Below are 23,776 nucleotides of genomic sequence, written 5' to 3' on the forward strand. Positions count from 1 at the left end.
GCTCTTTATTGTCCTGGACTTGTGCAGAGGGTTCTTAAATATTTCAAACTAACATTCATGAGCAAAATGTAACCATCTAAAGGATGATATTCAAAGTTTTCTGCTTGCAATATCTTGACAAAAACTTGAATGTGTAAATTTCATTATGCATACTTGCATTTTGATGGAGAAACTGGAGAGAAGATTTGCAGGTCTCTGATGAAGATGGAAATCAAAACTGCTACATTGATTTTTTTTTTTTTTTTTTTTTTGGGGGGGGGGGGAGTTTGTTCCCTCTTTTTTTTACTCTTAAAGAGAGCATGCACACTGCATACATTGAGAAAGCTTGTGTTGGCATCTCATTCGGGACACTATATCCTTGTAGATCATTGGCAAATGTGTAGGTCTTACTGTTAAACATTGAATATTGCTTCACTTAAAGTTTACTTTAAGCAAAGCTTAATCTCTGCTACAAATGATAAGTTAACAATGTAAGTTAGAATTAGCATGAGTTTTTGCCACCGTGATGCGTGTACGCAATCGCCTCGACAGTCTGCTGTGCATAAGTACGGTTGTGATGTGCTGGCAGTGTCTGGGCAAATAACTTTGTGAGTGCCTTTGGACAGGAAGTCACATGACAAATATTGTGATTTTTTTTTCGTAATGAGTGCTATCATTGCAAATTGTCACAGCAAAATTCAGGCTCAAAGTCAGGAAGATTGTATTCTAGTCTGTTATTATTTTCTGGCAATGTTTCGGATAGCTCTCGTTTGCACAGTTGCCTGGCAAACTTTCACCCAGATGACAGGATTTTTCTAATGTTGGGATATTTCACCAGCAGTGTGACTTGCTCTTTTGATATCCCAAGAAAGGAAGTTAGCATTAAAGTTAGCAGTTATGTAATACATCCTACATCCACAGGGATTTTCAGTTTCAAAGGTGAATTCAGTTGTTTGGCACCAAATCCGCTGTGACTGGACAGCAAATTTATTGGATTGTCCAGGGGGCCCTTTGTTTACTTTGGTGAGAAATTTGACAGAAGATGCAGTTCTTACACAGGCATTTAATTCATCCTGAGTTTGTGTGTGTGTGTGTGTGTATGCCTGTTTGTGTACTCTATGTGTAAGAGGCTCTTTAAAGAAGACTAAAGGGATCGTACAGTTTTGGTTCAGACCTAATTTCAGGTTTCTAACATTTTTGGTGAGATAAGGAGAAACCTCTCATGAAATATGAAAGAGCATGTAATTCTGTGAGGAATTCAACGTTTATTTGGTGAAAATTGGTTTTGAAATGGCTGAGATATCCAAAAAAGAGCGATTTTAGAAAGTGTGGGACCCACACTTTATTACGATCGCTTTGTTTTACTTTGTTTATGGATGTTTCAGTCATTCCAAACCCGATTTTCATCAAATAAACTTTGAATTCCTCTTAAAATGGTATGTTCTGCACTATCTCATAAGTGTTTTCTTGGTATCTCGCAAAAAGTGAAAAGCCCAATTCTCATCTCCACCAATACTGTAGTATCACTTTAACTTGATCAGAAATCAAAGTCTGTGTCACAGAGTCTTTTGGCATGGATATGTGATTGTGTGTTTCTTCACTTTTTCTTCCCTGTGTAGCCCTATGTTCTTGCACTCTTGATTCCTCGCTAAAGGAAATTTCACGTTTGAATTCGTGCCACTTTTCTTGGTGTACATATCTTCGTTTATTTTCCATTTGAATGGCATATCTTTTTTTTAGTCCACAAGTATTTGTCCTGACCATTTCAACAACGACAGTAACAAAGTTTGAAGCGTATTCTCATACCTGCATCAAAGCATTACAGTGATGAGATCAGCAAATATTACAAAAATGCAGAGCACATTATACACCCCAGCCTCAACTATACCCCTTTTCCTTTCATCTTCCTTCACCTGCTGGAGTCCTGCACCTGTTTTCTAAAGGATTTTCAGGATAGTTCATCTGATATCTTTTTTTTTTTATCCTGAAAAGTCTGTCATCATGATCGAGACTGACTCTCCAAAATCATCATATCTTTATCTTCAAACCGTTTACTTTTGTAGAATTGTAGAGGGGGAGAACATATGTCTCCTTTACTGTTTTATTTTTGTCCGATTTTTCTCTTTCGTCTTCAAATCATATTTCTCGGTGTAGCCATCTCGTTTCTTACACTGCAGCCGTCGGAAAACAGCCAAGATGACCCGACATGGCTTAAAATCCTGAGTACCACTTCACATGCCTGATAACATTGTGACAATTACAACATCATACAACAAAGTTGAAAAGCCTTTAAATGGGTGCTTAAATGAGTGCCATCAATTATTCACGTTGTAACGCATGTTACACAGATAGATTTATGGAAATCGTTCCTAGATTATATCACAGAAAGCAAAGTCAGTGTGTTTGTTTGGGCCACTCCCGTGATGGAGTTCAAGTGTTGAAACTGCTCTGAAACTGTTTTTTGTCGAGAATGATCAGAAAGAAATAAAGACTTGGAAGGTAGTCGTTAGGTTCAGGCTTTAATATCTGTAATATTCTCTTTACTTCCTTATCTGGTATGTTGTCTGCGAATCTTACTTTGTGTGTTCGTGAGAAATGGGGTGGGGGGGGGGGGAGATGAATAGAAGAATGGTGTTTATGTGAAGGTATGGTGCTGGGAATATTTTTGGCTCTTCTCTTCTATCTGAATGGGGGAAGAGTTCAAGGTTTGTCGATTATTTCATTCATTCTTTCTTTCTTTCTTTCCTTTCTGGCCAGAAGTGTGATTATTTATCAAAGATATTTTCTTTCCCCCCTCCCTAAATCCCCCACCCATTCTTCCCTCTTGTTCGGGTCCAACACAGTCAAGATTGTTAACAGAGGAATGTGTAATCGTGCAAATTCTAATTGTGCTGAACTGAAGAGCGCTCAACAGGAAGCAAATCAGGGGGCTACAAACAGAGCGAGTGATATGTTTAATCTTCGCACCTTGGTGAAAAAAAAAGGAAACAAATAGGCCCTAATGGAATGCATAATTATTTCACAGTCTGGTGATCATGAAAAGGCAGCGAAGTCCCCTTTGTAGTAATTCCCTTCTAAATTGAGAAAACGATCTTGATAGTTGGTGAAAAACATATTTTGGTTGTTTTTCTTTTATATAAAAAAAAGGAATGCAGGCTTTGCCTTTTTTAAATCAAATGTAATTAAGATTTTTGATCTGATAGCATGTTGTTAATTCTTTGTCTTTCTGTTGATTGTTTTTTTTATTCAAAAAGTTTTTGTTTTGTGCTTCCTGTTTTAATTGACTTTTGTAGTTTTGTAGATGTGCTTCAAGATAACAAATTAATTTCACACTTGACTGCTATGAAAACACAATCAGATTGTTGTTTTAGAGTTTTCTGAAAGATTTAAAAACAAGAATATATGTGGTACAAGATAAAAGATTACATGACTTCATTCAACTTTATTTCCCCAGGGGCTTCACTCATTAAAAAGAATTCAAAGTACAGTCAACCTTGCCTAAGTCAAGAAGACTGAAGAAATAGCTTCGACTGAAGAGAAAATTTGACTTATGAGGGGTTAAAAGAGAATTTCAAGAGAATATAAAGAGAAGAGGACTAGAAAAGACCTTTGACTTCTAAGGTGATTATTCAATTTTACTTATGCAAGGTTAACTTCAGCGAGGTGACTGCATAAAACCTTTGATACCAAAGTTAGCCCTTTGTCTTCAAATTTGCCTTCAGATGCTACTGATGAGGGTAGATTGTTATAGATGTACTTCTGTCTGCAGATCATTATGTGCTTCCTTTCAACCTTTTCCTTCCCCTGTAGGACAATAGCAATCAAATTATGGCATAGATATTGACATTTTACTTTTAAAAAATGCAGCGCTGTTGTTGTATATTTATGCAAGGTTTTGTACTGATGTAATGACCCAATAGCTACGTTTACACAATGAAGTTTCAAACATGGACGATTAGCTCATAGTTTAGCCCTATATGTATGTAGATGTACTTGAAAGATAGCAATTGCAAAGATTAGTCGATGATTAGAACCACAAGATTTCTAAGGGTTTATGCTCTATCCATGAGCCATAGGGAGTCCCCACTCATAGTTTAGCATTGTGTTAATGTGATAATCAACAACTAAAAGATTGGCATGACCTGTCCATAAACCCCAATCCAATCCCCTTGAGCTTCCGGGTCAACCTCCATAGCATGTTGTACACTGTTGTACAAATTAATTGGTTTTATCGCTTGTGCTGCATGTATGTATTTCTTCGGGTTCTGTGGTGTAATTATTGAGTGGGACTCTCCTCGGAACTTTAATCATAAAGATTAGGTGTCAGTGCGAATGCATGTTGTAGTTTAAAGCTACAAGCTAATTGTCAAAGTTTAAAGCTTCAGAGATTACAAATATCATGTGAACCTAACTATCTGTTTGATTTAGGTCATGCTTTTAAGTGAGCTCCTGTAGGATTGAAGTATTTTTCCGCTCAAGGAAAAAAACGAACCTTGCGATATCACAGCGGGGTATCTCCTCTGTTTATATCATCTCTGTATGAAGAAAAAACGACAACCAGATTATTTCTTCTTTTTCCAACATGGTATGATTGATACAGCAGAAAAGAACAGTTAGGGGTTGTTTGTGTTTACTTCTTGGAGGGTTTGTGGTCTGCAAGCATGGCAGGATGTAATAGGTTCATTTTTCCTCCCTCCGGTAATTTCTGCTGCTATGGGAAAAATTTTTGGGAATGGATGGAAAGGTCAGAATATTTCGTAAATGGTTCAGCAGAGGATTAGGTACCATGCAATAACTTTCATAGCAAATCAGATATTTTCAGATGATATGCGGCCAATTTTTCGGTCCACGACGTTGCAGAAACTGTTAAACGTAATTCATAAACAGCATCTGTAGCCATCTTAATTTTGTTTGTGTGTTCATTATAAAGTTACAGAGATAAAGATGTCTTCCATCTTCCTTTGGTCATGCTGCCCTGGTTTGATTTTGTACATTACTGTTTGGCCTGTTATTTGTGTGGATGGGGGGGGGGGTGCAAGAGGAGGAGTAGAACTATTGACAGAAATCGTTGTAGCTGTAGATAGCTGTAGATGATCATAATTCATATGCCCCTCTCTGACGGCGCAATTTTCTACATGGGACTTGTTAATTCGGTCTGAATTGTCTGATTAACTCGCATTGAAACAAGAAACACCTGTAAACCAAAGTTGCTGTTTTTTTTATTTGTCTCAAATTCATGACCAAGTTGTGTAATTGTTTGAGATTGATTTTATGTGGTTTACAAATTTATGAGAGTATCCAGTTCCATCTAGATAATCTTTCACCAACATAGAGTACAGAGTAAAAACTTTCACCAATATAGAGTACAGAGTAAAAACTCAAGAGTTTCCATTTTGATAATGACACAGTGATTATTTCTGCATGGGGATATCTGAGATATACTCTTTGGTTTGTGTGATGTTAAGAATTCATCCCTAATTTGTGTCATCATTTACCGTGCATGTTTGCAATTTTTGAATTTAAAATTTGTCTTTCTATATTTACTTGCAGACAAACTTTTTCACTGACGTGGATGACGTAGAGTTTCAGCAGAAAGCAAGTAAGTACAATGTATCCCTCCCCCTACCTTTGCCAGACAAACTTGATTAATGCTTCCTCTTTGATTTCAATGTGACCCTGAGTTGTGTTATTAATTTCCAAAAGGATATTTTTCATCAAACTTTAATGTTTTTTTGTTTCCATGGAAACCTGTCAAAGGATGCACATGCACGACGTGGAATATTTTCTCAATCATTAATCTATAGATACTATATTGCTTAGATCTCTATTTTTCTTTTCAATATATGCATATAAGATACAGAATTATATTTAAATGCCTAATATTCTTTTACTCAATTACCATTTGTGTTTTCCAAACTCTTTAAATTTCCTTGTATGCCTGAAAATATGTCTTTTGCTCATCAACCCCTTTTATGTGTTGCTACTCTTGATGAATTTATGGATGAGGCATTAAAATATGGTAGTTTTCCCCAAATCCTCTGCTTTTTGTATCACTTGGAATTACTAGGTACCTAATTTTTCTCTGTTTTACCGTGTGTTTGTGTGTGTGTATGTGTGTGTGTGTGTGGCTGTGCAGAAGTTTAAGAAGAGATTTTTGTCATGTATTACCTTTAAATTTTTTTTTCAACTGACTGTTTTTGTTGATTGTAGAATGCGTTCATAACAACGGTCATGACTTTGCCAAGGTTGCACAAAAAATTGTGTTTGCTTACCAGAATGTTTGTTTGCTGCTGTTGTTGTGGAATTCATTATTTGTGTACTTAATGCCTTGGAGCTGTGGGATCTCTAACTTGAGGAAGAATTCAAAAAGAAAGAAAGAAAAAAGGCAAACAAATGCAAAATGAGTGTCTGCAATGGCTAATTTAGCATTGGCAGTGATTCAAGTTACAGATGAGTGATCAACAATCATCGTTTTGGCAAACAGATGGCTTAATTACCTTGCTGTGCTCTACTTGATCACAAACGTGACTTTGCCATGAACAGATTTCAGCATACCTGAATTTCATCCGCTAGTAGATTTTTCGCGTAGAGCATTGTCAATGAGAGTGCTTTGCCCCCATAAATTTGTGCAAAGCTCAGAATGTTTTCATAAACTAATGTTGGCATATTGACACATTCCTTTGATGTGCAACATATTTCACATTCATTTCCTGAAGTATCGTAAGGCAGAGCCTGTGGTTCCAACTAAATTGTTTTTCTCACTAGGAAGATGCAACTTACCTGGTATTAGTTTTGCTTTCAAACATTTTTCCACAAAGGGATAATAACATGATTGATAACTCCAGGTCCCTTGCATAGCAGCCTCTGTGGAGTAAGATGAATGGTCGGCGAGATCAAATGGTTCTATTTTGCAGGGACCTTATCTCTGATTTCATTTTGAACCCAGCATGGTTGTTGTTTTTCCTAAATGCTGATAAGATCTGTTTACAAAGGACAAGTTTTGTTTGTAGTATGTTTGATTGTTTGTCTTTTTCATTGTTGTTACAGTGAGCGAGTGAGAAATTTAGACCCTAAACCCTAAGTTTTTGTCGTTCTGTATACTAGTAGGTGGTGGCAATTCTAAGAGGAAAATCAATTATGAAGCTCATGTCCTTCCCACTCTTGCTCCCCCTCCCCCCCCCCAAAAAAAAAACAACAACAACAACAAACAAACAAACAAATGAATTAGATGGGAAAAAATTCTACTTGATATTAGAGTAGTGAACATTTGCCCTTTGATGAGGTTCAGTCAATGCACAAACATAATTCTGGTCTAGAAAATGATTGAAAAACATGCTTTTTGCACTTTTCTGACTTCTTTGTTTTATAACATGACTTTTGTGATATAATGAAACAAAATATCATTTTTTCAGTGAGTATACACACATATGCACAATAATGTGGCACATGTGAACAGTACATATAATGACAATTGGTACATAACTGCTCGACTGAATAATCACAAAAAAAAGTAAATCTTTTTGCTCATGTCTATTCCATAAAGGTTTGAATTATTTTCTTGAGTCTCTGGTAATAGGGATAAAATACCATAGGTATTTGGGATGTGACACTTTCAAAGGAATCTAGTTACCACAGCCTTCTGTTAAGCAAATGGTAGTACATATAGCAACTTGTAGACAGTTAAAATGTAACATAGACATTGATTGATTGAAAGTGGCAGGTGTGAAAGAGACTTTGCTAAATTGGCAACACGTGTAACTCTTCCGTTGAGAACAATGCTTGCACTTCATGCATGTTGCCGAATAGAAACTTATCTGCACCTGTTTGTCGCTAATCAAGGTGTTGACACTTTTGTTTCTTACTTTCAGATGGTCACATGATTAATACGCAGTGCCAAGGGACACACTCAAGGTGAGATTGTAGTGATTTGAGTAATAAACCCCCTGTTCAGACTCAAGCCAGTTTATACCAAAAATCGATTAGGAGACGATGTATAAAGAATCATCGTATATCTGACAGACCGATCAGACGCTAATTTCAATCATTCTGGAAAATGTATAGATGTGCAGTTTACCACTGGGCTATGGTCATGACATCACTGCTAGTGAGAGGAATAGGGTCACCTTTCGTGTGCGCTCACATTTAGTCCTTTCTAGTTATACCATTCTATAGTCGCCATACATTCAGACGCATATGGACATGATGGAATGTTGATTCGTTATCGAGTTCCAGTTCGAAACAATGCTCTGACTGTCATTTAGTTATACGTCGTTTGGTAATAAGCCGTTTTGTTAGCGTTCAGATGTATAAATTCATTGTTGTATAGCTATACTGCTTTAGTATAATTCTTTTTTGCATCTGAACACTTGAGAATTACAATTCAACATGCCGCACTATCTATAATTTTCCAGTCTACCACTGCTACTACTGTATTTCTACAACTCTTTCCCTGGGTTCGGTTTCATGGAGTTGCCACGGTGAATCATTATTTTCTGTCCTACCATCATCCGGTGCATCCGTCTTGATTATGATTTAAAAGAGAATTTAAATCCAATCCTGTAAAAAAACTCATCCACTTGGAGCAAGGATGATGCCTTCAATGACAATAGTTCGGACAATTTTATGAACCTGAAAAGTGAAATGATGTGGACTTCAAGAGGCTACAGCCATCAGAGTGAACACAAGGCGTGTCTTCATCAGCATGAAGTTCAAGCTAGTGGGATATTTTGTCTGGGAAAATAGCAATATATTGCGAATTTGCGCCTTCCTCAGCTCGAAACAGCCCGCTTGGGGAAATTAGCCCGAAATTTGACATATGCGTACTTTGCATTATTCTTTAGTTAAAAAAATGAATTTCCCTGTGCAAATCTCCCATATCACTGTATGTACAATGCACAACAGATGCGGACACTTGTTTAGGTAAAGCAGGTAACAGAAATAACAAGTTCGATATTGACTCACATTCGTGGCATCCATCTCGATCGTGTAGGCCTACACAATACATGTAATGAGCTTTTAGGTCTATTTTCTACCATTCTGTTGGCCCATTAGTGTGCAAATCGTATCAGCATTGACAGTTTACAAGACACCGTATCCATGATAAGTAAACAGGGGCTTTGCCAGAAAGCAAAGTGAAGGGAACAGTTCGTAACATCTGTTGCTTTTACGTGCACCACCAGCCAGTGCTTCCCAGGAATGACTGGTGCAATTGAAAAATTTTCGGACTGATGAAGACGAGACGCACACGAAGTAGTGCGCTAGTTCACGAATTAGCCCAAGATTTGGGGGAAATCTTCCCGATCAAATTGTGCGCTATATGCGTCTTTACTGCACAAATAGCGCGCTATTTTGACATGGGGCTACTTTTGTTACCGCAAAATAGTGCGCTACTTTGAAACTTCTGGCTGATGAAGACACGCCTTTAGGGTCAATTTGTTGAATATATCTGTAATAAGGACTGCAAGTGTATCATTGTTAGGATTTGTTATCATGTCAGATATATTATTGTACCCGTCAGTCTGGGCTGAATGAAATTCTCCCAAATGTCGGTGGCTTCATCTTTTGGAGTACCGACCAATGCCACACAATTTTCGTTATAATATGAGAATGTACTTTTCAGTTGCGGACCTCTCACTACTCCCCCTCTCCCCCTGAAGAAGGACCCTACAACCATATTTCTACTAAATCCACAGGATTATGAAATAACGTTTAAGACTCATTTTTATTCTGTAAACCTGCTTCATCTGACAATAAGACACCATCTTGCCCCCAAAAAGGGATTTTATGTATTTTTGCATATATACATGTATTCAAGGTCAGTGTACAATGCAAAATAGTTTAGTAGAGCATGTCATACTGTGGTCCTTTATATTACACGCTCATTGATTTCTGATGCCTGGAATTTCACCCCGCATTTTGCTCACACAATGTCACTTTTCCTTGGAAGTAGACTTTGTCATATTGTTTGCTATGTTACCGGTGTACTTAATGAAGTGAAACTGAGCAAAGGTCAGTAACTTAATTACGTCAGCACCTGTACTCTTGCTGTTATACTTTATTCCCATCTCTCTCTTTGTTCTCTCTGCAGATTAGCGCTGTGCTGTAAGACATCATTCATGCTGGATATGTTTTACAAGACAGATAAAAGGTACGGAACGTCGAATGTGTGTGGCACGTGTTTGAAGCAAGTCATGACCACACTCGTATGCAAATTTTTAATATTTTCAATCTGTTACTCAGAACTGTAAGACAACTATGGCCTGTATGCAGGACCATGCTAGTTGCTACTCAGGATTTTTCAAACTGGAAGCATCGCTAGATAATGCTCCCGAAGGATGTCTTTTTTTTTCTCAAGGGGGGGTCCCAAACTTGTGCACGTATGCCACCTTGTTAAACTCCTACTGAGATAGGGTGATAAGTCTCGTCAGGGAAAAGTGGATCCCGACTGATTTTCCCAAAGTACCTTGCCGGGTAATTGTCTTCCCCTAACCGGTGACCCTTGACCCCTGACCAGTTGGACTGTTGCGAGAGAGGGGTTAATGGGAAGAAGGAATCTCTGTGTGGGTCGTACTTAGAGAGAGCATGATGGGGAGGTACCTGGTCTTATGGTGTGTGGACTTTCCTGGGAAAGTTCAGTTGGCAGTGATGAAGGAGCAATCTTGCAAAAATCTTCGATATTATTGAGAAGATGTAAGCATACCAAACATATGCTGATCCTTATCATTCTGTATTAAGATATGTTGCGTATATTCATGGGCCAGTAAAAGTTTCATGTATGAGGTCGCATTTTTTTTTATTAAAGTCAACCAGTTTGAACAAGAAAATTATGATGGGATCAGCTTTGACGATTTCTTCTCAAGCTTCATATGCAGCAAGCCTTATATCATTCGTTCGTGGATGGGTGTAGCCATTTTGTAGTTTTATTCAAAAGCCACTCTCAGAACATCAGCCATATCTCAGGAAAGCCTCTGAAAACTAAAGTTGACAAGTATCCTAGTGTGTTTTTGAGATCTGTGTTTACTTGGTCATGAGACATGTGTTAATGTTACTGTTAGTTTCAATTCCATAAACTCTGGATTATATGAGTTTTATTTTGACTGCAGTAATAAAATTTATTGTCCAAGATCGATTGGCAGTGACATCAAGTTGTCGTAGAGACAGTTAACTTCATTTTGATTTTGCTAGATAGATGTATCAATGCTATTCATATAAAACTATGCATTCACCGTGAAATGCTATACTACTCAGACATTGCTTTAGCACATTACTTATTGATATAAACCATGATTTGATAGTAATTCAGTCAAACCTATCTATAGGCCACCCAAGGGAGTAAAAAATGAGGCTGTTGTAGGCAGGTGGCTGCTGTGGAGAGTTGGCTGCTGTCATGAAGCTACTTGGTTTGTAGCTTCATGCTGCTGTAGACAGGTTCTGTAACTTGCTTTTTCTCTTGGGGGGAATTGTTTTCAGTGGTTGTATACAGCAGGTGGCCACTATAGACAGGTGGTCACTATGGCAGGTTTGACTGTACCACTCAAACTCATACTATCTGTTTCTCCGTCCCCCTCACAGGTGGTTCTGTAACGTTGATGACGATAACTACCTTAACGTCCCGGAGCTGCTGAAGCTGCTGAGACAGTACGATCACACCCAGGACCATTACCTGGGGCGGGCCAGCCTCAGCCATCCCATAGAGGCTATAGATAGATATTCCAATCAGGTGGGTTTTACCGTTCTCGCATGCAGTATCTTGAAATGGACCTACAGTGTGACTAAAAGTTGGTCCTGATACATTATTGTGCCATTTTACAGGTTTTGCAATAATTGGAAGTTGCAGTAGTAACAGTAATACCATGGCAGGCACACGTACTAATCAGCTGTGAGCATTTTAGTCATGATGATGGTGAACTGCAATTGTCGCATAACATGCTGCAATAACAAACATTCAGACAAAGCAAGCCTCCATTACTTTTCCCATATGGTAAGTCAGTAACAACCGCCATTCCTACTTTGGAGACTTTTGTCGAGAGAGTGTCCACAAAGTTCAGAAGCATTTACCCGTCTTCACGTACAACTTGATAAAACTTGAATGGTTTTCCTGAAGTGGGTAGGGCCTAAATGAATCGAAACACTGCTTCATTGCAGGAACTCACCCTTGTCCATTGAGAATCATGTGTAATGTGAATCAGTGAAACATGTGGGATAAATATCTGTGTGCAGCTGTATTTGGGGCAACCTCATAATCAAGGAGGATCTCAATTCTACGGCTTTGAAGCAAAACAAAAAAGACAGAAGAAAGAAGAAGAGCATGTGTGAAACGGATTCAGGGGAGAACGGTAGATTGAGTCTGCAGCCACCGCCTTGGTTTCCTTGGCGGGAATCTCCACTTTAAGCCGAATCTGAAAGATGGAATTTAGAACAGGAAGCCGGTGTGCGCGGACAGAGATAGGGATCTGTGCTAGGCTGTGGAAAGTGAATGTCTTCTTAATGGTATATTTGAAAGACAGAGAGAAAGAGTTAGAGGTAGTCTGTGGCTGTGAGAGATACTGCCTCTGCCATATATTGTGCAGTGGTTTATTTTTCAACGACATTCTTGTTCTGCTTCAAGTACTCAAATCTGAATAATAAGAATATCCAAACACTGATCATCAAGTGAATAAGGCAAGTCATTTATGATATTCACGATATATATGTTCTATTTTATGCACAACATGAAAAGCATTTGAACTAAATGGGTAAATTAGGCTTAGCCCACAAGCACTAACAAAGAATAAATCCAATGCATTCCAGCTCAGTTGTCATTATTAGTTGCCGCAAGCTGCCTGTAGGTGTATTCATAGCAAAATTGCCGTAGTATTTAATACTGTGGTAATTTGTTGGCACTGTTCTAATTGGCGAAACACCACAATAATACTGCAGATATTCACCTTGTACCGTTGTCATTCATGAAAATACCGCAGCATGTCTGGTGAGCAGTGTGCATGTGCATATCTCCAGTGGAAAAAGACACAGAATTGTCTTTATAGGTCACATGAGAAATGCACCTCGCTGTATGATCGGGGGTGTTTCATATAAACACGATTCACACTCAAATCTTGTATGCGTATATTTCTTGCAAAGTTTGAATTACCACCTTAACTACTACGATAGTTTGTGATGTATTTTACAATGTATTTGCGTTCACATTACAACATACTGTGCAAAATACCGCGATATTCAACTGTCAGTGTGACTTCCCCTAGTATACTATGTCAGTGGTATTTTTGAATACTGTATAAGCTGTTGTTTTCCCCGAGGGTTTAATTTTCGCAAATTTTGCGAATCATACAGTAGGTGGATCGCAAATTTAACCACACGCAAAAATGTCTCAGTGCGTTTGGGTGATAGTGCATTAATGTTAGCATCAGCGTCAATTCGTGACAACAACATCTTGTGTAAGTGTCGTCATTTGCAGAAATATATATATGCAAAAATAACAGCGTAACAGTAGTGGTGATGGATGGACCTCGGGGTAATGAATCTCAAAGAGTGATCTAATAATGATGATGATTGAACACATTTGTATTGCTCCATTTATCTAGTAGAACTATTCTGAGGCACATTGCAAATCAGGAGAAGGAGGAGAAATATGTATATTAATCTATCTGTCTATGAACAATCAATTAAAAATATTCTTCATTACACCCACTGCTGATTTGATGGTCTGCCTAGTTTAATGTGACAGTGAAGTGATCAAAGGAAGCCACACAGAGAGCAGTGGATATTCAATCTTTCTGAAAGCCGAGAATTTAATTATTCATAAATGCTTGTTTTCAGTGATATTGATGCCATGACGGAAAGCTACAAGGTATCAAGTGGAGATTCTGTTTGTTGTGGATTTGATGGATAAATTACTTTCGTTTTGACTGACGTGTGTACTGTTATCACATTAGCTTACGTATTGATGGAACCAGGAAGAAAGAAAGAAAGAAAAAAAATGCCCTATGTTTTTCGCAATAACATAGTGCCTGGGGATTTTAATTTGTTGTGTAAGTGGGTTTATTTTTGAGTGCGTTTGAGGTTTTATTTCCGTGTATGTGAAAGAAATTAACTCATTCGCTGAAGGCCAATGTGATCAACATTCTAAATTTTATGAGGATGTGGGGTACAACTTTGCACTTTGTTACCTTGCCTTTTGTGAATGGCTGTCAACCGTGATTTATACAGAGCACATTATTTGCATGGGTAGAACCAAGTTGAACACAGCCCTTTATGAGAATCTTTAAAGTGTTGTGTATTAAGTGTTCTGATTTGTGAAGTAACATCACGACTTGCAAGTAGGGGTAAACAGCTATTGATAAGCGTTCTAACCAGAAATTCGTAGGAAGTGGATTTGAAAGAAATAAATTTGTTTGTTAGTGCTGTTCAGATATCAGCAATTTGAATTCTGTGGAAGTGTAAAGCCAGAGAAATGTACAAATGATGCACTGTGGCAAGCAGCTTATGGCTGCGATCAACAAATACTGAATACTAGATCAACTCTCCCAAGAGGATACACTGTCATGTACAAGTAGATGTGATCATTAAAAGACTCACCTTTTTTTCATTGACTTCATTCAAAATTAGGGAGGTTATGAGGCACAAATTTATTTTTGAAGCCTTTCACTTTGCACAGAAATTTTCGTCTCAAAGAGTAATTAAGTGTAATTTTTTCAGAATGACGCATAAACCATTTTAATGTCAAAATCACCACTGGCTGTTAGAGCAGAAGACCAAAATGAAACATCATGTTTTCTTGCATATTGTCTTGCCTGTAGTTTAAAGTTTCTTACTGACTTGTGTTTTAAAAAAAAAATCAAATGTTCTGTCGTGCATCGTCGTTACTTCTTTGAAAAAGAAAAGAAGAGATTGAATCAAGTGTTGTTTTATACTTGCCTAATGCATTATGATTGTAGAAAGCCTGATTTTATTCCACTTTGCATTTCTTTCCTTCACCTATATGATAATTTGAACATGAAAATATCTACCTCCAACATCGTGATGACTACCAAATTATAACTCTTAAATACCCTGACATTTCTTTCTTTCTCTCTTTGTTTTTTCCCCCCCTTGTTTTGGTTTTTGTTTCCCCTCCACAGAGAGTTTCGTTTTGGTTTGCTACAGGCGGGGCTGGCTTCTGCATCAGCAAATCACTGGCGATGAAGATGGCGGTTTATGCAAGGTAAAGGAAATCCTCAGCGGCCCGAGGAAACGATTTCCGGGCTAATGCCATCTTGATATCATACACCATCCTTCCTGTATTGTGTGCGTGCCACTTGAAACCAGCAATGAAAAAAAAAAAATCCTTGCATTAACTCTTTGATTACCATTGACAGTCTGTCTTTATATAATGTCTATGGCATATTGAGGAAGGGATATGCTAAGAATGCTTGCATGTAGAAAAACAGCTTTTAGTTTTTGAACACCTAGCAAAATTATAACATTGCTCGATTGATTTGCATGCAAAGTATTAGAGGGTGATGTCTATGTGAAAAGCTGCAAGAAAAACGTTTAGGTGTATGAAGCCATCAAATTCATATAGGCCTTGGTGTCGATTGCATTCAGTTATGTAGTGCAACTTCTTTCTCTTTGTGATAGTTGTTGTTCTCTGCAATAGATTTGCTGTGCTTGCAAGAGGCTGAAAGTGAGTGTACACACTGGGATATAGTGCCACACTCGATGCGGGGGTACAAGAAACTATTTCTTTCATTAGCTAGCCATGCATAGGAAAAATATATCGGAAATCATCATGAATCTAATATAATTCAGACTGATTTGGGGTGATGTTCATGGGAAGTAGAATCTCTTCTACCTATCACCTGTCTGATAAATTTCATCATAATCATTTTTGTGATAGTATTTTTTTTTCTTAACCGGGATCTCTTTTAAGTGATTGTGTAATACAAAGTTGGCCCTGCACTAAGATCCTGGAAAAAAAAATTTTCTAAAGCGTGCGAACTCCATGGCTAGAATCCGGTTGTGTTTACACTTTAGTGAGTAGATCATTATTCCCACCTCCCTGCTGTCACCCAGGCTTACTTGAGAGCTGTAGCATTCTCAGACCCTGGTCCATGCTCGGACTTTCATTAGGAAGTAGATCTCTCTGTATGTATGAAGGGGAGAAGAGCCAGCGATAAATCAGTCTACCAAGATTCAGATTTGGCAGCATTGTCTGTCGTAATGATAGCCTTCTCGGAGCTGATCATCAATTCATTCTGTGTGACAAAAGCTCATTTCATTACTCTAGCCGTCTAGCTGATTAATTGCATTTGGATATAGATAGCTACGTGTATAGATGTCTGCTTTCAGAGTGCAAAAAAAAACAGAGAGGTGTTTTCATTATTTATCTGACCTCGCTAACATGCCTGGAAATCATGGTTGTAAATGGCTTCCGCTGACAAATTGTCGGTTAGACCCGAGAAACATGGAGGCAGGCTATTTTGTTTTTGTTGTCGTAAACAAGAGAGAGAGCAGAGTAGGAACGCAGCGAACTTTGTAGAGTTCATGGGCTGGCAAAAGATAGAAGCAGTAGGGATTTATTGTCTTGTTTTTTTTTTTGTGTGTGTGTGTGTGTGTGTGTGTGCTTGTGTGTGTTTATTGAAGACAGGAAGATGTTAGTATCCTAGTGCTGTAACAATATGTCGACTTAAGAGAGAGAAAGAGAGATATTTTGGCTGTGAAACTAATCATGATGGCACCATGTAAGCCCTAAAATCTAAATTCTTGTCACCATCGTGTACACTTCCTGCTATAGTATCTCTCCACCATAATGATCCTTTCTGTGCCAGGGGCCTTTAGACAGTATGTACAACGCTATGGGGATTTTCCATGTCAATCTGCACCCAAAGCACGCAAAGGGTTATTCAAAGCACAATTTCACACCATGTGTGATGTATGATTGAAGTATGATTTAATGAAACTGAATTAAATCAGATGAATGGGAATGGCTAGGGATTTCCTCAAAATCCATCCTAAAATGAGAAAGTACCGTTAGTGCACCAGTTTTCGACAGGACCCAGATTTCGACACCCAGCAGATAATTCTTATTAAATTTTATACTCAATACAAACGTCTGACCTTAACAATCAACCAATTTATCAATCACATTTCTAGTGTTATATAAACACCGTTTGTCACTTGTCATCATAACCCGACGGTAGAAATTTAGGAGAAAAGCAACACAGTGTCAGCAGAAATGTTGATGTCGGCCATTTTTAGGGGTTCAAAACAATATGACGCATTTTGTATACATCGCCGTAAAATGAAATTCACCCATGCCGGCTATCTTACTTTAGTATCAATTTGTTTGCCAAATCCTGATGTTTGATTTCATAATCGTCTTTAGTAATTTCGTGGCTGAATTCGTGATAAATGAGCAAACTTGCAGAAGCGTTGGCTTTGAGAATGTGGCACCAGATTTCGACAATCCCATATTAAGACACGTTATAGAGGGAACAACAAGTTGTTGCGCTGGTATGATTGCTGGTTTGCGTCCACAATGCAGTGTACGGGTACTGTACGCGCTATGTGATTTATGTGTGATGCGCGCTGTGATTGTGTCGAAAATGATGCTGGGTGTCGAAATCTGATGCCAGCGACGGCGTGACAGAAATCGCTTAAAAATTGAACCTGAGTGCATTCAAATGGGAATTCGTTCAAGTCATATTATTATTGGCCTTGTAGCTCAACTTCGTATCGAAATTCGTAGGTAAAACGGTGCAGTATTGATGGTAAACAAGGAAATGTGCTAAAGTGTCGAAAACCGGTACCCTAACTGTAATAGAAATTAAAACTTTGCCAGAAAAGGCCAGTTAAATTCTCAACAGACATATAGCAGTAGATGCATCTGTCATTGCTTTCTGATTTTTATTGCCACAACTATCAGCATCTTTTCAGTTGTTTAACTCTTTAAAGCCCACCACACACTATAAAATCTGACCGATCACATGACTCTGGAGGCAAGCCGTGTCGCACGACCAGTCGTGCGACTCGACTCCGCACACTATGCGATCTGACCACATAGCTTGACTTGAGACTGTTCTTGTGCCAGTTCGCATACTTCATGATATTTTAGCATGATTGGCTGAAAAGTCCACTATACAATCCAACCGATCACATGACTCTGGAGGCAAGCCGTGTCGCATGACCAGTCGTGCGACTCGATTCTGCACACTATGCGATCTGACCACGTAGCTTGACTTGAGACTGTTCTTGTGCCAGTTCATTATATTTAAGCACGATTGGCTGAAAAGTCCACGAGCAGTCGTGAAGATTTTGACATGTCAAATCATCATGACTGGCATTGCGATCCAGTCGCACGACTGGAAACTGGCAAGACTTGTGATGCAAAACTTCCGGTTACTAGGTCATACAACTGGTAAAGTGGCAAAGTCGTGTAGTGTGCAGTTGCCTTTAGAATCGCGATGTTACAAATTGCCATTGGCAGTGCGTACAATTGCTTTGCCAGAGGAAATAAAAGCCTTAATCTACTACTAACAGGGGGAGGAGAGTACGCAGTGTTGTGTTGATGTGTGGAATTGTTTTTGTGTTGTGTTGCATTTGCCTCTTTTCATTTGGGCATATTTGAACGGTGGAAGGCATTGACTGATGAAAGCGTGCTAGGTTCAGCTTGGTCGACGTCCCGTGACGGGCCCTCTTTGATTTTCGTACTACGCCACTCCAAGCATCGCGAGCGTGATGGCACGGTCTACATTGTTGCGTTCACGGAGCCGTGCATTGGGGGATGCGAATGCATGATTTAAATTTGTGGTTACGGGCTTCCCCCTATTGGATGACTTTTAGTGTTTGCATTTCCTTGAGTTAAAAATACATATTGGCATTCAAATGGAGCCATTGTTTATCGCTTATAATTTGCAACCACTCCAATTCCCCAACACACACACACACACGTACACACTTCGCTGAATGTGTACCTATGGTACTTCAGTCCTATCTGTTTCGAGCACAACCACAGATGAATTCTATTGAGAAGTCGTGTGAGTAATATTGGCAAACCTTTTGACTAGAGGCCTTTTCAATGCCCTTGCTCTGTTGGCTAAAAAAAGAAAAGAAGAGAGTATTTTGTGGCATGAATCATCCTTCTGAAACAACCAACGTCTAATCAGTAACACCTGCACTACAGTTCTGACCCCCTTTTTATTCCTTTAGGGAGAGCAAAGAATAGAGCTGCATTCTTTGCTATTAAACTGAAGTCAATCATATGACCATGGAATTACTGTTTAGTAGCTCCATGTATGACCATATCATTATGATAGAAGCAATAGGCCAACAGCTGTTGTCATAATTCACTACAGCTCTGTGGTTTATTATAGGCTTATTGTAAAAGAGTAAATGCAATTGCCATACAAGTGATAAAACTTTGGAGCAGGGACATTGGAGGTTTTACAACTGTCAAGTCCAACTGAGAATGACTAAGATATTTGGTTCAATCGTGAGTTCTTTTCCAACTACACATGAAACTACTTATTTATTTGATGAAAAACAAAATATCTGAAGGCACATACCAATGTTAAACAACAGATATCAAAAAGAAATCTGAGCAAAATATGGCAATTAGTGAAGGTCATATGGATCCAGTGATGTGCTGTATACGCCATATATTTTGCGAGTCTAAATTTTCGTGAATCGGGAATTCCCGATGATTTCGCGAGTGGTTAAATTCGCGATCGTGGAGTCCTGTATTGAACGGAGATTGTACACGTGTACGTCACATCCACATTGGATCAGAGTCAATATTTTCGCGTGTTTTTAATTTCGCAAATAGCACCTGACACGCGAAATTCACGAAAATAAAGCCTCGTGAAATATTCTGCGCATACAGTAATGAAGGTCATACGGATCCAATGATGTATTTGAAGATCTGCAATAATATGTTAGTATAGGCCTACTAACTGTAGGCATTTTTAGTGGTCATGGTATAATTTCTTTGCGTTGAAAGATATTCAAGAGCATCATGTTTGCCATTAGGTGCCCTTATACTTTGAGCAGATTTGTGGGAGAAACTGAATCTTTTGAGAATAGATGCTACATCATGAGTTGCTGAAATTTCATACAGGGAACAATAGGTGAGTGTTGCATGTATCATGTTACAGTCAAGTGACTACTTCGCTATTGTGCTCAGCGCTTGTGGGGCCTAATGTAATTCCAGCGAATCTCCTGGAATGGATTTTTCTCTCATCTTTTGTGGTCTACAAAGTTATCACATGATGCCAAAGTCTTTCCCTTTCTTATTTCCCTTTTTTCGTCATGCTAAACTATCTACAAAACTCGTAAAGTGCTTTGAGAACCACTTTTGATGCTCTGAATGCAAAAAAAAAAAGGTGTCGGTTCCTGTGTTTAGGGAGGTAGAGTGTATCATGTTCGAATCCCGGCAGACACTTGATGCTCACGTGGCGATGCTCGCAGGAAGTCAGAGGTCGTGAAACTTGCGTCTTCATCACCGTGTTCGGATTCGTTTTATTAGAAAGAAGGAAGTCATTGAGACAATGGCTACAAAGATTCCATGAGGAGATCATTTACAAACACATGTTCTTTCTTTCTTTTCTTTCCTTTTTTTTTTTGGGGGGGGGGGATATTGAGTGGCATGCACTGCTGTGTACACCTGGCAAACATTTTTATATCACTTTGTAAAAGACAGAACGATAATGTTTGAATCTAATGGAGACATCCTGTGAAATCAGTGGCGGATCGGGGGGGGGGGGGCGTGCGTGCCCCCTCTTTATTGTTAAAACAAAAGAAATAAAAAGAAAAAAATGAGATGAAACTCGGAAGTGTCCCCAGAAATATTTTTGAGCCCCCCCTTTTCAGAATTCCTGGATCCGCCCCTGGAAATGTATGATGACTTCATGCTCATGCTTTACATCCCACACGTACACCTTAATGAAGTGTAGATTCTTCGCTTGTCTGTAAGAGGGGTTTTACGCAAGAGAAAATTTGTCATTTGAATGATGATTCTAGGAAAAAGAAATGATTTGAAGTTTGATATTTATCAGACATGTGCGATCAAACTAAAATCATGAAGTCAATTACAATCATGTATTCAACTTACAATCCGGAGATGAATTCTTGAATAAAACAGAATTACTCAAATCATATTCTGGATTCATGGGTATGATTTGGAAAGCAGAGCTTAGTGGCCTTACAACCACTTCGAGGGATAAACTGTGTGCAACATGAGTATAATTGTTAATACTGAGGGTTGATGCATAGCGCCCACTCATAGCCATGGTGCAAATTATTTATCTGTGCCTCCTTTCAAGAATGTTTTATTCAAATCACGGTTTTGGAGGTACTGTGTGTATGATCTGATCATTCTAATAACAAATTACAATCATCATTACAATAACAATATTACTGTGGCATGTAATAGCTGTAGAGTTAGCTCTTGACTCTTGCATTAATATTGTTTTGGTTGATCATTGATGGATACCTGGGATCACCAATTTTGTTTGCAATTTCTCGGTCTTTTATTTGCTGCACATGTTTTTACTTTACTTGTTTGTCTGTAGCAAGGATATGGTTGTACGATCCATAGTAAGGTGGCTTCTACTTTCCATGAATTGACTACCATTTATTCAACTTCAAGTGGAAGTGAAATAAGTACTAGCCTATTTCCTACATTTGCGCAAAAATGGGTGATCGACAAAACTAAGAACTTGGGGTATTTTATTGTTATCTCCCAGGAAAAAAATCTAACATTAAGGGTTTATTGGTTCTTGTGCATGTGATTGAAACTTGTACCTCTGATCAAACATTTTTGTTGCGTGCATCCCGAGGTTAAAATGTTGACATGTGGGACATCAAACTCTTCTTGAGAAAGTTGCTGAAGCAGTGATTGGATTTTGTCCACAAGTTAGCGAGTGGTACAGAGAAAAGCCTTGTTCAGTTAGCTTTCCTCAAAAAAAGAAATATATGGAAAATGAGTCAGAAGTTGGAAAGGGACTTGATTTTTCTTATCTCTCTTACGAAGAGCTTGCGTAGGCTGAGTTATCGGTGCCCACTTTCCCAGCAATATTCAGTTTCTGCCAAAGTGGTAGGATGGACGCAGGACTGACAAACATTTGGAATATGTTTCATGTTGGTGTGGCAGTCTGTCAGAGGTAGGAATTTTGGGGAGAGCTTCATCCAGTGGGGACCACAAGTACCAATCATTATTAAAAATTTTGTGTTCTTTCTCTGCAATCGAGAAGTCAGATAATGAGGATTTTCTGTTTCCATCTCAGTGGAATTCTGCATGACTCACGAGGACATTGTGGGAAAGGGAACTCACAAGAAACAGGATTTGCACTCTACTTCTATACTGTCGACACAAGCAGTGAGAAGTGAAAGTAAAGGACAAAGAGAACTAAAGAAAGATCAGAAGACGTTATTTAGGTAGACAAGTAGGGCCTATATAGATGGATACATGATAGCTACATACACATATGTATACATACCTACAAACATACATGCATGCATACATAGGCCCTACTTGCAAATGACTTGCAGATTGACATCCAGGTAGGTAGGCAGGTAGATAGATAGATAACTAGAAAAGATAGATAGATATAGATAGATATACCAAGAAATTACAGATTGGCATCCAGGTAGGCAGATAGGTAGGTAGGGACAGACAGACAGACAGACAGACAGACAGACAGACAGACAGACAGACAGACAGACAGACAGATAGATAGATAAATAGATAGATAGATAGACTAATTGATGTATAAGTCAAAGAGAAGTGCAGGATGAAATTACAAAAACATAGAAAGGAACTAGGTACGACACAGGATGAAAGATACTATTGTGATGGTTCTCAAGATGGCAAAATTGGATGAAATCATCTGGGGGAAAAACTGAGGGAACCAACAAAAGTCTGTTTGTGTTTGCTTGTTGAACTTAATCCAGACTGATGAAGTAGGATTGATCACCAGTCGGAGAGGTGAAGGTATGAATGATAGGAACAGAAGAAAAGTTTTGACCCCAGAGGTTGGCATATTTTGTGGAGGGAAAAGCCGTGGTAGACTCCAGAGAAAACAAGGAGCAGATTTACAGGATGCAGGGAGGGGTTCTTATCAGGTGGGTTGGGGGGCAACAAGTGGTTGGACAGCATCATCACTTCCATGAAAGGGTTACAGGGTTTTTTCCCCTCTCTCACTCGCAGGGTGTTCAGACGCAAGAAATTTGTACTAAAATGGTATAGCTATACAATGAATTTCTACGTCTGAACGCTGAATAACGAAATGGCGTGTAACGAAATGAGGTGTAACGAAACAACGATGAGAGCATCATTATGAACTAGAACTCGTTTATGAATCAGCATTCCGTCATGCCCATATGCATCTGAATGTATGGCAACCATAAAACAGTATAACTGGGCGGGGCTTTAATGTGAGCTCGTGCGAAAGGTGACCCTATTTCTGTCACTAGCGGCGATGTCATGACCATAACAACATGCGCAATGGGAAACTGTGCATCTGTGCGACGTTTTCCAGAATGGTCGAGATTAGCATCTGAACAGTCTGTAAGGTCTGTCGGCTCTACGATGTTTCTTTATATACATTGTTTCTTTAATGGAGTTTTGGTATAAACTGGCTTGCGTCTGAACAAGGGGTATATCTCTACATATCCCTTACCTTCTCCCCGTTCTTCCTATCTTTCTCTTCTGAGTTGTTGTGACCTCCTGCTCCTCAGTAAACATCTTGGGTAGGTGCCAGCCAGGATGGGATCTCCACCTGTTGGAAGAAGGTGGCGGGATGCAGACCAGCTGATGTGGAAA

At 38.8% G+C, this 23,776-nt stretch overlaps 1 protein-coding gene across 1 annotated transcript in view; it reads left to right on the forward strand.

Moving 5' to 3' along the window:
- LOC139732605 (beta-1,3-N-acetylglucosaminyltransferase radical fringe-like) overlaps positions 1-23,776 on the forward strand; it is a 112,415-nt gene that overhangs the window by 66,995 nt on the left and 21,644 nt on the right. Inside the window, exons 2-6 of the mRNA XM_071643462.1 lie at positions 5,530-5,578; positions 7,848-7,890; positions 10,067-10,126; positions 11,551-11,698; positions 15,096-15,178. Coding sequence (XP_071499563.1) covers positions 5,530-5,578; positions 7,848-7,890; positions 10,067-10,126; positions 11,551-11,698; positions 15,096-15,178 — 383 coding nt within the window. The remainder of the gene's footprint in view (positions 1-5,529; positions 5,579-7,847; positions 7,891-10,066; positions 10,127-11,550; positions 11,699-15,095; positions 15,179-23,776) is intronic.

Source organism: Diadema antillarum, unplaced genomic scaffold, assembly GCF_040938485.1.
Source record: "Diadema antillarum isolate AM-2024a unplaced genomic scaffold, OU_Dant_1.0 seq00000439_RagTag, whole genome shotgun sequence".
NCBI classification, from domain to species: domain Eukaryota; kingdom Metazoa; phylum Echinodermata; class Echinoidea; order Diadematoida; family Diadematidae; genus Diadema; species Diadema antillarum.